Source organism: Nannospalax galili, unplaced genomic scaffold (assembly GCF_000622305.1).
Source record: "Nannospalax galili isolate Female #2095 unplaced genomic scaffold, S.galili_v1.0 scaffold362, whole genome shotgun sequence".
NCBI lineage: Eukaryota > Metazoa > Chordata > Mammalia > Rodentia > Spalacidae > Nannospalax > Nannospalax galili.
The window spans coordinates 2,037,570-2,053,877 of NW_008348785.1; the positions used below are offsets into that span (position 1 = coordinate 2,037,570).

Below are 16,308 nucleotides of genomic sequence, written 5' to 3' on the forward strand. Positions count from 1 at the left end.
CTCTCCTCGGGTACTCGAGGACTGCCTCTTGTGAGGCCAAAGCACTAGGAAAATGGGACACGGCAGCCTGTCTTAGCAAAAACAGCAGCAGAGCCCCGTCCTTGACTGTGCACACCAAAGGCTCGTTCCCAGCCACTTCCTGTGACGCTCTTCATGGGTCACTGAAGTTCAGTGGTCAGCAGAGATGTCATGCTCAGGCGGAGTGGGCTACCGTTGCCATCTGGGGTCAAGGGATTCAATTACAGATGTTTTTCTCAGCGGTTGCTGGAGACTGGCAGATAACAGAACTCAATGTGAGTTACCCAAGCAAGGCTGCTCCCAGCAAGCAAGGTGGGACAATGTCTAGCTCCCATCTACCTGGAGGTGAGGTTATACAGAAATGTTTTCAAGCTAAGTTTTATGTCTGTCTTTCTTCTTTCAACTTTAAATGCTGCTGTAGAAAGGGAAATATCTGTCACTTTTCTCTGTCCAATCTCCCTGGTGGGTGTTGACAAGCTGCAGAGATGCTTCTCCTGTGGTCCATGTGGAGGCAGTTAAAGTGACAACAAATGCTGCTCTTGCTCTGGTGGCAGCATTTTCTGAGTTTGGTTTTACTGAACTAAACACATCAGTGTTTCTGCTTTCACTCTGGAAAGCATCACATCCAAACACGCACACACACGCACATTGGGTTAACAGCAGTCACACAGCACACCTTCAGGGCCCAGGGCCATGGCCCAAGCACTTGGATCAGCAAGCTATGCATGCCTGATGGATAGTTATGGGAGGCTTGGATGCTTCTTAGTCAAGAGTTGTAACCTGCCAAGATTTAAGTTGCATTTAGAAAACTAGCCTGTTTATCAAGGCCGTCTTGGTAGGCATCCCTCTACCAGATCTCTAGGTGATATAATGAAGGCCTGTTTCAACAGTTTGTGACCTGCCCTGTAGGAGTCTCACCCTGAGCACTCTGGCCTCTGAATTTACACGGCCTTAGTCTCCCTAGAAAGACATGTGGATAAGCCTCTGGGAGCTTCTGCAGTAGCAGTGGGCCAGCCCTGTCTTGCCATCTTAGCCTGTTTGTGGGACCCACTGTGGGCTTGATGCTTTGCCCTTCCTGATGTATCCCTAAGTTTTTGCTGACCCGCCCCCCCCCCCCCCCCCCAGATTAGTCTAGAAACAATGTCCTATGAGTGGCAGTCAGAGCTGATCTCCCCACCAGTGCTTCTTCATCCCAGGCACTTTACAGTATGCTGCTCTCAGTCCAGGTAGGCTCAGTCCTAAAGCTGGTACAGCATCCCTTGTGTCACTGTGCTTAGTGCAAATCACAAGGCCAGCCCGTGTGTCAAGGATATGGCAGTAGACTCTTGGATCACGGGAGATACAAAGGCCACTGTTGGACATGTACCAGGTATAGCTGTGGCACTGTGCTGTGAGGGAGCCTGGTTTAAAGCAGGAGGCAGCCTGAGTGTTCATTCCTCCTCAGCATGGTGGAGAGTCCTTGGTGGTTTGAGGAGCTTATGGAATCTTCTGGACACAGGCCACTGCCTGTCCAGTCTCCAGTAGCCATTCCTGGTGCTCTTGAGTTAGTGGATCTTTGCTTCCTTTTCCTGGGGTGTCCCCACATGGCTGTGCTTCTTTCTAGGTTCACACCGTTTCTGTAGTGGGTTGGTCTTCATTGACCTAACATTGACCTTCAAGCTCCTTTACCCATTACAAAAGGGATTGAGTTCATAAGTGCATGGCTGGCAGATTTCAAATGGCCTTGCAGTGTGGTGTGCCAGGGCATGGTCAACCTGGACCCCACGCCTTGGCGTTGTGCTGACAAAGCTGAGATTTCTGAAAACAGTTGTAGGTTTTGATCTTTAAAATGGTTTGCCGCTTACTTAGCACAGCATCCTATCCAAGTCACTGCTTCCAAGCTTCTCCCTGGCTTCCTTGCCAGGAGCAGGGTGGAGTGCGTGCTGCCGTGCTGTGGGCTCTGCTGCTGCCTTCACTCTTCCAGGACCTGTGTCTGTGTATTGTGGGACTGGCAGTTTAGAATAGTTCTACAATGTGCTTCAGTGTGTTTATGGAGCAAGGGAGGAGCCTCCATCCCCATCAGTATCTGCTGAAGCAGTGTACTGGGGCAATTTAAGGCTCGTTTGTCCCCTGTCAGTATCTGGCCCGTAACCTGAACGGGGTCCCAATTTTGGGGTCTGGTTGTGAAACCGAGGCTGCAAATGTTGTCAGATCCCAGACCTAATTCTTTCTAGAAATGTAGTCATTGTGCCAGCCAGGAAAGAGAGTCAGCCATTTTGGATTGTAGAAAGTGGCTGTATAATTAGGGAGAGCTGTCCATATTGAAGGGGAAACGTGTCAGGATAATGGGAAGACTGAGCCCTCAGGGGTCTGTACGGTGCAAACTGGCTACCCTAGAGATGACAGAGAGCTCCTGGCTCTCCCCTGTATATTCCATCTTCCAGGCCTCATGAAACTTGGAGCCACTCAGCTGCTTCCCAGGTGCTCGTGGGTCCCAGAGCTGGTAATCAAGCACTTAATGTATAGGCTGAGCTTCTTACTAGGTGTACAGCACTCTATAGATGATCTTTTATCTTGAATCTCTCTAGGGGCTGTTTGAGCTTCTAGTGGGCCTGACTACCTTGACCTTGCCATTCCTAAGAGTATTTATTAGCTTTCACTGCCCGTTAGACCAGTCTAGAAATACTGGTCTACAGGAGGCGGTCTGAAGTGACGTTAGATACTTCTTGTAGAGTCAGAAAGTCAGGTCAGCTGATGGAAAACATTGAGAGTTCCAGCAACTTCCTTCATCCCACAGGAGGCTCCATCTGGGTACCACCCTAACTCTTCGGCATTGGATGGGTCTTTCTCCCTTCCCAGTTCCAGCTCTGACAGTGTAAGACACCAGGAGCTGGCTCTAGAGAGCACAACCAGCTTCTGACCTTGTAGCTGCAGGTCCTGTTGGAAGCAAGGGCGAGCGACTCAGGCATAGGAGGGGCCATCTCTGTAAGCGGTGGTCACCCGAGCTCCTGGCCAACCCATTGAAGCCACCACAGTGTCAGGATACTTCCATAAAATCTCATCAGTTGCACAAAGAGGGCAGAGCCAGCTTCTGCTACTTTGTCAGACATTGTGTTAGTCTGCTTTTCTTTGCTATCGTGAAATACCCGAGGTGGAAGATAGCTTCATAAAGGAAGACTGCTTGTTCAGCCCACAGCTTTGGAAGATTAAAGCCCACAATGGGGGCAGCCCTACTGGTCCAGGCTCTCATGAGGGCCCATCAGCAGAAGGCATAGCAGTGAGAGTGTATACAGGGGAGGATGACAGCACTGCATGGCAGGAAGACAGGGTCTGGGTCAGTATCCTCTGGAGAGAACCCAAAGATCCTTATGCTCTCCAAATACACATCTCAAGTGACCTGAAGACTGCCCACTGCCCCTACCTGAACATCATGCTGAGCACTAAGCTCACACCACGGCTGACTTCATTAGTGGTAAAGCAACTTTGCATTGGAATAAAATCTTTAGGGTCTTGAAATCGCAAAAACAAAAGTGCAGTGCACCAAAGGTGGTTCTGTTCTTAACCTGCCTCCCTTAGAAACAATTCAGACCACCTTTTCTTTCTTTTTTTTGACAGGGTCTTCCAGTAGCCCCACCTGGCCTTGATCTTACAGAGATCCACCAGCCTCTGCCTCCCAAGTGGTGAAATTAAAGGCATGTACTACCATGCCCAGCTTCAGACCACTTAATTTTTTTAAAATTCATTATTTTATGTGTATGAGTGTTTTCATGCATGTAAGTGTACCCATGCATGCCCATAGAGGCCAAAAGAGGGAATTGGATCCTCTGGAACAGTAGGTACTGGTAGCTGTTAGAGCCCCCACATGGGTACCAGGAAACAAACCCAGGTCCTCTGCAAGAGCAACCGGTGCTCTTAATCACTGAGCCATTTTGATTAAAAAAATTATAGAAGTGTACCACATGCATGCGGCATGCAGTGCCTGAAGAGGCCAGAAGAGGGCGTTGGACCCCCAGAACTGGAATTGGGGACCCCTGCTACTCACAGGGGTGGGAACTAAATCTAGGGGTTTGGTTTGTTTTCCCTTCATTTTACTCACTTTGTTTTCAGGAAAATGGAAAATGGGTCTCAGAAACAGAGGGCAGCACTATGAGACGGGATGCTGCTCTGGGAGGCCTGTCAGCCATAGGTGGACCCCAAGCCAGAAGGCTAACACCCCCCACCCCCACCCCCGGTGCTTGCTGCAGGCAGCAGCTCTCCAGCTGTGGTGGCAAGATGGGCGGATAGCTTCCAGTGTCTCTACAAGGCCTTTGAGCTTGGTATTATCTCAGTGATGGCACTGCTAACAAAATGGGGCAACTCTTGTGGTAATCTTTGTGTTCCTGATGTTCTCTAATTTCACATCTCCTAGGAGTAGCTTCTGCTCTGAGCAGTGACTGGCAGTGGCCTGGCCTTGAGCTGCAACACTGGGGGCCCAGACATTATACTGAGGCAGTCCTGAAGCCAGCAAGTAATTGATTCCAGGGGAGCTGGCTGAGCTACCCACATAATACCTACCACATGCCAATGCAGTAGGGTACTGGCCTCATTTCCATAATATGCCTAGTAAAATATGCATAGTTGTTGACAGGTCAAGTGGGCAGGTGAAGTGTGTGTGGGGGGTAGGTTAGAAAGGACAAATCACCATTTTTGTACAGAGGGTCAATAAACACCAGGTCAAGCAAGTGCTTACCGATAGTATGGGAGGCTCTGTGTGGCCATCCTGAGCCTCTTGACTGAGCTGTAAATGATAGCCTTTCCTAGGTCATTGTGAGTCTTGGGATTTGCACATGTGCAAAAGCCTTTAGCAGTGTCTAGTAATTGGGAGCCATTGCATTTCATCCTAAACTCCAGTTTTTAAGGGATCCTCATTAAGCATTGTGCCTTGAGCTACCTTCCCCCAAATGCCCCTAGCTATTGAAGAAATGAGCCACTGCTCCAGACCAAGGGCCATCCTGAGGGCTCACCTCATGTGCCATGTGTTAAGACATTGGTCCAGTTTGTCAAAAGTATTCAAAGTGATGGGTAGTGTCCTGGTAACTCTATCTGTATGTTGAATGAGATCATCTAGGACTCTATCCCAGGTTCTGTATTTCCCACCATGCAGTGGATGGGCTCCTTCTGAGACTGTGTCCTAGTACTTCCTGTTATACTCTGTGCTGGGTGGCTCCTATAGAGCCTGGTCCTCAGTTCCCTTTTCCTGGGTTCTCCAGTAGCCCTCTGCCTTTCACAGAACAAGCAAGGATCTTATTCAGTGCCACCTGCCCTGCATCTCCACTCAGCATCCTTCCCTAGTCCAAGGCCTCTGAGCAGCAAAACCCCCTTTGCCTCTCTATTTCCTGCCTTCATATATTTAAAGGTTTCTTAGCTGGGATTCACACCTCAAGCCATGGATCTCCTCTACCCACCCAGTGAAAAGAAAGGACAGAGTAGGGAACCCTGAGATGAGGGAGCTTAGCTGATTGATTTGGAGCTTGTTACCTGGGTAACAGAGCCATGCACTGATACAATGGATGGGCATTGTGGGATGATGGCTCTCAGCCACTTAGATGCATCAAATGGCTCTAGAGTCCTGCCTTATGTCTGGCAATGTCTTTTGAGGGCGGCAAGGAGGACCTTTTCAAACATGGTGCCCCCCCCCCCCCCCCCCCCCACACACACACACACACACACACGCATGTTTGGCAGTTTCACTCCTTAGGAGAAAGGAGGATATGGAGTGAGACTCTTATGCCTTGGCTTGCTCATCTGATTAGCAGACAGGGTGGTGGTCCAGAATGAATACAGATATGCAGCCTCCTCACTCTGTCTCATATGGTCTAGGGATAGAAAGCATCTCTAGGGGTCTGGTCTGAAGATAGCCTCTGAGGGAACCTTCTCTCCCTATCATTGTTCATCCAGCCCCCGCTGGGCCCACTGAGGTTGGAGCAAGCATTGAAAACATTTGTTTTCTCATAGGAATAACCTGTCGGTTGTAAGCCATGGGCCAGTTAGGACTTGGGGTATACCCTGGGGACTCTTGAATGGCAAGGTCTGGCTGCCTTTCAGACCAGGATGGCTCGTGACTCCCTTGAGCCCCAGCCTATTCTGAGGCCAGGACAGATTTTTCTGCTCTAGCTCATAGAGGTGCCTGGCCCCAGATTATGCAGCTACGGCTTGGGAACAACTGTACGGCGACGGTAAGGGTTCCGGAGACAGGTAGATAGCTCTCTTGGCATGTCCTTCACCAGCTTCTTACTGCTAGCTGCACGAGCTTGCATGGTTCAGCATGAGCCCACATGTCCCAGCCCCCTACCAAGCACTTAGTTTAAGGGCTGCCAGGAGTGTGGGTCGGGAAGCAGCAGCCATGAAGGTGAGCATACCTTAATGGCCACATGAAGGCCATGCTGCTCCCCAAACAGCCCTGTTCCTTAGAGGATGAGGGGTTCCCCTGCAAGTAAGGAGAGCTGATTGTACCCTCCCTTGGACAGACTATGGGACTGTCGGCCTGGACTGTCAAGCCTCAGCATGAGGAGGGAACGGGAATGTTCCCAGCGGCACTGGCCAGAAATCTTATATATACATGGTATGAGACTTGGGCTGCTCAGGGATTTCAAGTAGGCATCTGAAAAGTGTCCTATTTTAGTTCATAACTTTCTGCTTTGGTAAGGAAACAGATCCTGCTCTGATGTCATGGTGGTGTAGTCCCCCCAAACCCAGGTTCAGAGCATGGTGGTCATGATGATGCCAGGTCTGCTGTACAGATAGTTGAGGAGATATGTATCCTGGCTGAGCTGCATCCTGAGGGGGAACAGCAGGTGTCCACCATGCTGGAATCATCTGGGAATCTGCACTTGGGCAGCGTAGTGAGTGTGGACCAGGGCCATCCCTCTCTAGCTCCAGGACAGCCCTACTGGGGAGCTGACCAACATGGTCCCAGATTTGCTCTCCAAGCCTCTGTAGACTACCTCTCCTCACCTCACACAGGTAACAGGGTTCAGCCCTCTGTTGCCTGTTTGCCCAAGGGGCTCTTGGAAATGTTCCCACAAAGAACATAGCACCTCTGTGTGTTTCCTGTTCTTCACATATGCTCGCCTGTTTGAGATGTGCTGCACACAGGGAGGCAAGGCAAAAGCCTGTGTCCTTTGTGGGTGAACAAGGAAGCCTGTGGTGGACTCAGTATGGGGCCTCGGCTGTGTGATGTCCCTGTTCATAGCAGCAGTTAGCTCGAGCCTGGAGTAGCCTCATTCCTCTGATCCATATGTCAGTGCAGTTAGCTCCATAGTGTCTCTCATGAGTTAATTATGAGGCCCCTTACTAAAGCCAGGTCCCACCCGCACCCCACAGACCCAGCAGAAAGAACCTTCATTTTCCAAAATAGTCCTAGTGGTTTGATTTATGTGTGTTTTATGTATGTTTTACAGTGTATGAGTGTGTGTGTGTGTGTGTGTGTGCGCGCGCGCACGCGCATGTGTACATCTGGAAATAAGAGGATACCATGTGGGTTCGAGGGATTGAACTCAGGTCGTTGGGCTTTGTCACTAAGTGTCTTTAACTGCTGAGCCATCTCACTGGTCCAGAACTTTACTTTATGGACAGCTCACGTGGAGCCACAGATGTCCCTCTGGGTCTTAAAGTGAAATAATCTTATACCAGAGCCTTACACTTAACCTATGGTCATTGAATCTGTCGTCTAGCAGCCCCCTCACCACCCACAATGTCATGTCCTGCTTTGCACAGTCGGTCCCTCCAGAACATCCCCTGTTGCTGAGTTGAGAGACTGGGGGGGCTCCTCATTGCAAAATCAGCCCCACCCCAGAACTGAAGGAACAGACCTGGTCCGCCAGGCTGGTGTCATCTCCGCTGACCTTGTTCATTGGGATGATCAGGCTGTCCCACTCACACCCACCATGGCTTTCCTCTCTCCACAGGTATCCGCCCCCAGATCATGAACGGCCCCCTGCACCCCCGCCCCCTGGTGGCACTGTTGGATGGCAGAGACTGCACTGTGGAGATGCCCATCCTGAAAGACCTGGCCACTGTAGCCTTCTGCGACGCACAGTCTACTCAGGAAATCCACGAGAAGGTGGGTGGCACCCTACCCTACCTGGGCTCCTCGGGGCTAGCTGGTGTCCTCAGCTGGCCCAGAACTCACTATATAGACCAGGCTAGCCTTGAATTCACCAAGATCTACCTGCTTCTGCCTCCCAAGTGCTGGGATTAAAGGTGTGCGCCGCCACACCCAGCAGAATCGCCCTCCTTTAGCATTTCCCAGTACCCTTACCCCACTACATCCCCCCAGGCACTTAGCTAGGCTCCAAACAGCAATAGCTCCATCCAAACTAACCTTGTGGGCACCTGGGACCTCTCCCCATTCCCTCCACAGCCTCTACTCTGGACACCCAAGGGCTCTGACTTGTGACCCACATCCCGTTGCAGGTGTTAAACGAGGCTGTGGGTGCCATGATGTACCACACCATCACCCTCACCAGGGAAGACCTAGAGAAGTTCAAGGCTCTGAGGGTGATTGTGCGGATCGGCAGTGGCTACGACAACGTGGACATCAAGGCTGCCGGCGAGCTTGGTGAGTGAGGGGCTGTGCTGTGACCTGGGAGCCATGGTCAGTGGACAGGAAGGACGCAGAGCAGCTATCCTGGCCATAGAAAGTATCTGGCATCTGAGGGAGTCTTAGGAAGAGCTCACGGTGCATCTTGCCCGGTCCTTACCACCAGAGCTCATAGCAAGTTCAGAAGACTTGAAGACAAACAAGCCCTGGGATAGAACCTCTTCCCCAAGGTCACGGCCCAGTTCAGCATATCAAAGCAAGCAGACCACTGGCCGGTGCTCCTGCTTAGGGGGCCTTCCAAAGAAAAGCACAGGTAGCAAGTAAAAACCCAAACCCAAAGGTAGGGTACTGGCATGGCACAGGGGCCTCACTGTCCACCCACATGGAACTTGGTATGCACTGACTGTCAGCAGAAAGCAGAAGACAGGGGACTTGGGAGGGGCCCCAAAGTCATAGTACTTGGTCTGTGTTTGAAATATGCCACCCCTTTACCTGGGCATAAGAGTATGGTGAGCACAGAAGGGCCAAATTCATGAGGTTGGTTACGGATCCCTCAGAATATCTGGAAACACAAGCCTTGGTGGATGCTACCCAGCCTGTGCTGTCACCTTGATGGGCCTGCCAGCAGCCTGGCCATGTTACCATTCCTCCCATGGGCCAAGGGCCTGCTGTCTACTCAAAGGGCTTCTGGGTCTCCCGGCACAGAGAAACCAGGTGTGTGTAATGTCTCACAGTCAGCTTTACACCTGGCCCCGAGTTAGAAGACTCAATATCTGATCGTTCTACCCACACTGCCGGACACTGCCTTCCATGCTGTCAGCTGAGGCTGCCCTGGCAGGATCCGCTTTTCACCAGTCTGAGCCTGGGGCTTTCAGAGAGGTTGGCAGCCAGTTATGTTTAGCTTTCTTGTATTTTGGGCAGCGGTCACATACGTGAATCCCAGAGTGAGAACAGGCCAGAGGGCACCAAACCCTAGTGTTATCCAGCCCATATCCATAGCGCCTTAGGCATGGCTGCTCCACAGGTGGTACCCTAGGGGAGATGACTTGGAAAAAGGAGATGGGGCTCACATCAAATCCAGGCATCCCCTCCAGGGTCCTGGGGATGAAGACTGGTCATGTTTGTAAACTTCCACCATATCCTCTCTAAGCCCTTCTTTGGCAACAAAGCAGCCCAGGTGTTGTGAGGCCTCAGGCATGAGTTTTAATAAAAACTAACACTTTCTGTTTCCCTGGCATGAATGAACAAGCGTGTTTGTGTTTAAAAACAAGTGTCTGCTAGGGTAGAGCTGAATTCCCAGGTTGAGACAGTGCAGGAAGACACTGTCCCACCCAGTACCCCTCACACACAACTCCTGGCCACAGTCGTACCTCTGACATCTGTAGAAGGTGTGGGTGCAGAGTTTCAGACAGTGACACTTTGCTTCTCTGATTGGAGAAGGTCCAAGAACAGACAGGCTGAAGCCAGAAATGAACTTTTTCCTAGAGTCCTGGGATCCACAGGTGTCAAGCCCAGGGCTGGGACCAGGGCTCTGAAAAGCATAAAAGGGGACCTGAGTGTTGTCTCCATTCCGGTCCACTGCAGTGGGGGCAGATGCTCAGGAGACATCTCCTAGGCCTTTTGGAAGCATAGCTTTCAAGTGCTAAGGCTGAAGAAGAGAAATGAGCTCCCTCTGTACAATGTCCTTCGTCTCCAAGGCAGGGAATGGCAGGCTGCAGGTGTGCCCCGCTCCTAGGAGTTTCCTGTCACCCCAGAAGCCGAGCCCTGTATGGTAAATGCAGGCATAGCCCATCATCTTGGAATATGGAGCCAGCACTTAATGTTAAGGACAGGACAGTCACCCACTTTCGGCCGCGTTTCTGGAGCAGGTAGAGCACCCTTGGTTGCTCTGCAGAAGCAGGGCAGGGCTGCTTAGTAATTTGGGCTGCTTTGCTGGTGACTCCTACACACTCAGGTTCATGGAGGCTGGCAGCCTTCTCTGCCAATACCAGAACCATAATAAACATGGCGTTTGAAGGTTACCCTGAGGAGAGAACATGTCCACAGAACTCTTTGACGTGGCTGAGGAAAACTCACCTCAAATAGGAAACTGACAGCCGTCTGTCACACCTGGCAAGATGATTGCTATGTCAACAACTCCCATCCACACTTGTTCCCAGGCCTGGGCTCTGCCTCCGTACTAGAAACTGAGCTGCGTCTCCAATTTCTGGTTTGGGTTGAGCAGACATCTGCCTCAGTCTTTCTTTTTATACCCCACCTTCACCATGTCATTGATTACATGGGGACCTCTCCATGTTGGTCGGCTAAGCCTCACTGTGGCTCACTGCAGAATCTGACTGACCTTCCTCTGGGCTTAGGCCATGCAGAGGACTGGAAATTGTCCCTACTCTGCCCAAGGTTTCTTAAACCTCTTATGTGTGCTCCAATCTGTCCAGCCTAATAATAGCATGGGCTGTGTCCCAGCCCGAGCTCCTGTGCTGAGTCATTCCAAATGAATGAGGCTGCATTCTGCTCCGCTTACAAGTCCCACCTCACAGGAAAGGTCAGCTTCCATCCTTGTAAACACAAGGGCACTTGGCAGCGTCCATGGCCCAGAAGAGCCCTCTGCAGCCAGGCAGACAGAACGACCTGCTCCTTCACTGTCTGAGCTATCGGTTCTCCTGAGGGGGGTCACTGATCAGGAAGGACTCGGACCTTAGGGTTAGGAGAGTGGGCCCAAACAGCACAGCTGCTAAGAAGGTGGTTCTGGGTACTGTTGATCTACTTCCTGTCTATTCCTCAGTCCTGAAAATGTAGAGGAACCCAAGGCTACCTTAAAAGTGGCCAGACCTTGCTGCCTAGGTGGTGTGTGCGGAAGAGCAGCTCTTGTAAGGGTCTTAAGCCTGAGACCAAGGTGGAGCTATTTGGCCTGAGTCTTGCTTGCTTAGAAAGCTGGCTGGCTAGCAGGCCCAGGCGGCTTCTGGGCCTGCCTAGGGTCCAATGTTCCTCATCAGAGCCTCTCCTTTCTCCTGCAGGTGGGCCCTCCATGAAAACATCTTAGAAAAAACACTTTTTATTATGTATATACATTTGTCCTTATGGATGTAAGTGTGCCTGTGTCATGCTGTTGCCCTAAGGACGTCAGGTTTACTGAACTGGAGTTACTGGTGGTGGTTAGCTACCATGTGGGTGCTGGGAACCGAACCCAGGTCCTCTGCCAAGCCATCTTTCCAGCCCCCAAGAAGACATCTTGATGGGATGGTGGGAGAACTGCTTCCCTCACAAAATAGCCTTTCCAGGGGAAAGTTACTGTCCAGGCTCTTCCTGCTTGGGACTTGGGTTAGTTCTCCAAGGAGTGTCGGGCTTTACTTTTCAGGTGCTTAACGCTCTTTAGGAAGTGCCCCTAGTTGCCCCCTCTCCTTTCTGCCTGTGTCAGACAGACCAGGAGGTTCAGGGGAGTGAGAACCTTCAAACTCAAGGTCCTCCACAGTGCTTGGGTTGAGATGTTTGTAAAAAGTAAGAAGCGGCTGCCACAGTGTGATGTTGATACTTGCATTAAACCTAAAAGTACATAAAAGAAGAAACCAGTCTGCATAACATACATTCCCATAAAGACCCTTGGAAAAAGTCCTGTCTTCTGACCCCTCCACCCTCGGAGTCCTACCTGTTCCAGGGCTCCTTTGGAGCTCTGCTTTGGGGGTGGGGGTACAGGCTCCTGAGCTTCAGGTGCAGAGGGCCTAGTACACTCTTGCTGCAGTCCCCCATGCTGGAGTAAATCTTCATCTCAGAGCAGTGTCTAGGGTGTCCTCGGGCTTTGCTCACCTCTGTGCCTGGCCTCTGTCCTTTAGGGATCGCTGTGTGCAACATCCCATCTGCTGCTGTGGAGGAGACTGCAGATTCCACTGTCTGCCACATCCTCAATCTCTACCGACGGAACACGTGGCTGTACCAGGCACTGCGAGAAGGCACACGGGTACAGAGCGTGGAGCAGATCCGTGAGGTGGCCTCAGGAGCAGCTCGAATCCGAGGAGAGACCCTGGGCCTCATCGGCTTTGGTATGTGCCTCTGAGACAGGCTTGCTGCCTGTGGCTGAGGAGGTTAGGGGTCAAGAGCAATCAAACAGATTGACTAGAGGTGAGCTCTAGGTGAGGTCTATAAGAATGGGTCAATGTTGCTTCAAGTGCTGTCACTGCCAAGGGGCATGCGTATTACATTTCCCTGAACAGAGCCGGTAAAGGGTAAGCTGTACAGAGTGCATCGTGGAACAACAGGCAGAGGACTAGTGTCCACCTGGTGTTTTGAGTGCTAGCCTGAGCGGTGGGTTCTAGGATGCATGTGGCTTTAGCAACTGTCACTTTAAGGTTCAAGCCAGTGGATGGCAGCCAGGCCATGGGCTTGGAAGGCTCTCAAGAATGGAACAGGGCATGATCTTCCTGGACCTGGCTGTTGCCATGGCAACACTGGAGCAGAGAGGGCCTTTGAGAGAGACTTCAACAACTCTCCCAAGGGTTATGGGACATGCCACTTCCATTGGCCACAGGATTGCACCCCACCCACTTAAACACATTGGAGTAGTTATGTCCTGGTTCCAGAAGATTCCTCATTTTGCTCAGCCTAGCTCAAAGCAGCATGTTCCCAGATAGCTGGCTGAGTGAGGGTTGAGGCTTCTGAGAGGTGATCCCTGGATTACCTTTCTGCCAGGCATGATGACTAGCTGGAACCTGTAGCCAATCAGGGTCTGAATTCAAGTGCTCAGGTGCTGGCAGGATCACACTAGGGATGCTTACAAACTTTAATTTAGACAAGTCTTATTAAGAACTGGAGAAACGGGCCTGGAGAGATGGCTCAGCAGTTCAGAATACTGTGATTGCAGAAGACCCAGGTTCGAAGCTAACAACTGGCCATAACTCCAGTCCCAGGGGATCCAACAGCCTGTGTGGACATTGCATGACACAGGTGCAGTTATACACATAAAATTTTAAAAAATAAAATTAAAAAAAAAAAGGAGAAACTTGCTGCTCCAGAGGACCCGGGTTTGGTTCCCAGCACCCACATGGCAGCTCACAACCTCCATTTCCAGGGGATCCAGGGCCCTCTTCTGGCCTCTGCGTGGATGCGCTTACACCCATACAGGCAAACATGAGTGTTTTGCCTACTTGGATGTAAATGCACCACATGTGTGCAATGCCTGTGGAGACCAGAAGGGGGTGCTGTATACACTAGAACAGAAGAAGTGATGGGCCTCTTTGTGGGTGTTAGAACCAAACCCAGGTTCTCTGTGAAGGCAGTGTTTTTAACCGCTGAGCCATCTCTCCAGCCAAATGCCCATTACTCTTAAATGGTCATCCATTTGGAAACACATCTTGTATATCAGGATGGTCTCTGGTCAGGTTGTAGAGCCTGTGGGTAGCTGTGGGCAGTGGTGGGGAAGCTTTTCTTGTGCTTGGGGCCCTGTCACACACCCCATCACAGAAGCTTCTTACTAGTCTTGTTTGGCCCTATGCCATTTCTACCTTTGGAGGCTGGTCTCCCTGGGTCCCTAACACACACCCGACTTCCAAGGCCTCCCATAACTATGGTGGAGTCACAAGAGGAACATGATTTGCAGGCTACGCATTAGCACTGCTGCCACTCCCAGTGACCACAAGCCTTCACTTACCCCAGCTCTGCAAAACAGCAGCAGCAGAGCTGATGTGAACCTGAAGTGGGCTGGGAGTGTAAGCAGAGAGGCCCCCCTCAGGCTGCCTGCTGTGGAAGGTGGTGGGCTGCACGTGGTCAAAGGCTGGAGACGTTTACCCCAAACTGAAAGAGACAGGGGTAGGAATGCCCCCCCCATCCAATTTACTGCGCCTATTGATAAACATCACAGTAAATTTACATCTTTTTAAGTTAGCCTACAAGGTACTAGATATCATGGCATTTCCAAAGAAAATGGATTTTTTGCATATCACCCTTGCAGAGGGGACGTGCTAATTTCTATCCAATTTTAGGATGTGTGGTGCTGCCAGGGGGCACTTGGTGGCGGGTGATCTTAAAGTGGCCAGTGCCTTTGGGTTTTCTTCAAGAAGAAGAGAATCTGGCTAAAGGAAAGCCAGTGAAAAGTGGGTGGATGTGAATCTATGAAACACCGACACTGAGATTAACCCCACCACCTTGGTGTGTTTAGATCTGGCTTGGTGCTCTGGGCTTCTCTGCAAATTCCTGGGGCCCTGGACCTGCAAAGAGCTCAGATCAGTCTGGGGTGGTTAGGCACACAGCTGGCATGTGTAGAAGGAAGCATTTATCCTGGTCACCACAGGCTCCTACCAGCCACATGATGGGGTCCTTAGTCCTACAAGGACGGAGTGCCATGTTCCTGCCACTGTTCACATTTGTGTTCACTGGCACAGGCACAGGAGCACACGCATAACTTTAAAAAATAAATCTTAAAGAATCCTGTGTCTAATACAAGAGGCATCACAGTCCTGGGGTGGCCGTCACTGCTTTAGCCCTGGGGATTGATGCTGACCTTGGGCAGCACTGCATTGTGGGCCTGGTTACTGGGTAACACATTTAGCAAGGAAGGGCCTCTCAGAGGCAGGGTATGGTGGTGGACGCAGCACACAGGACATACGTACACCTCACTCACCTGCACATTCTGTCTCTGCACAGGTCGCACAGGGCAGGCGGTTGCTGTTCGAGCCAAGGCCTTTGGATTCAGCGTCATATTTTATGACCCCTACTTGCAGGATGGGATAGAGAGGTCTCTGGGTGTGCAGAGAGTCTATACCCTGCAGGACTTGCTGTATCAGAGCGACTGCGTCTCCTTGCACTGCAATCTCAATGAACATAACCACCACCTCATCAATGACTTTACTATTAAGCAGGTAATTTGAAAGTAGGTGTCCTGTGTGGTGAGGTTTAACAGCACCAGCCATGGGCACAAGAGGGACTGAAAACTGGTTCATGGACACAGCAGTGAGCAGGGATGTGATCCCAGGACAAATCATTTGATACCATCTGTTCCTTTTGGTAGGCCTGACCCCAGACAACTCCAACAATCTGGGCCTCCAGTTACCACCAAGACTTCCCGTGCCCTTTCTCTGAACTGCATCCCAGGTCAAACACCAAACCGACAAAGCTCCTAGCTTGCAGCTTTCTTCCTTGAGCCTCTATTCCAGAGACCCTCTCTGCTATGGCAGTGCGATGGAACCAGCTTCTCTTTCTTTCCACAGATGAGGCAAGGGGCATTCCTCGTGAACGCAGCCCGAGGTGGTCTGGTGGATGAGAAAGCCTTAGCTCAGGCCCTCAAAGAGGGCAGGATACGAGGGGCAGCCCTTGACGTACATGAGTCAGAGCCCTTTAGGTGGGTATGCTTCCAGCTCATCAGAAACCATGCGGGGTCTAATTCCACACCTGATCCCACACTGTGAAGAAGCTCCCATAGGAGATTCTGGAAATGCTTAATAGTCTCTGTTCTAGAGACTGTTGACATTTGTTGTAAAAGGTTCAGAAGGTCCCTAATGCCACCAGAGATGGTGTAGTAAAACAGGATGGCGATGCATGCCTTTGATCTGTAGACAGGCTTTGTCTCCACCCTGGGTGTTCTGACTAGAGGGAGCGGCTTTCCCTTTCCTGCTTGAACCGGCTTAGGTGGTAACTGTGTTTGCCAAGTCCCACCCCTTCTGAAATGTGACCTGGTGCTTCCCTGGTCCCACTGCTAAGGGTATGAAGTCTCTCTTTAGTATAGTGGCAGCATTCCCATTTACTGA

The 16,308-nt window shown here is 51.1% G+C and overlaps 1 protein-coding gene across 4 annotated transcripts in view; it reads left to right on the forward strand.

Annotated features, from left to right (window-relative positions):
• Positions 1–16,308, forward strand: part of Ctbp2 (C-terminal binding protein 2) — a 150,693-nt gene that overhangs the window by 130,594 nt on the left and 3,791 nt on the right. For all 4 annotated transcript variants that reach the window (XM_008846005.3, XM_029569820.1, XM_029569819.1 and 1 more), the window contains 5 exons: positions 7,944–8,098; positions 8,452–8,596; positions 12,406–12,612; positions 15,209–15,423; positions 15,772–15,902. In XM_008846005.3, coding sequence (XP_008844227.1) covers positions 7,944–8,098; positions 8,452–8,596; positions 12,406–12,612; positions 15,209–15,423; positions 15,772–15,902 — 853 coding nt within the window. The remainder of the gene's footprint in view (positions 1–7,943; positions 8,099–8,451; positions 8,597–12,405; positions 12,613–15,208; positions 15,424–15,771; positions 15,903–16,308) is intronic.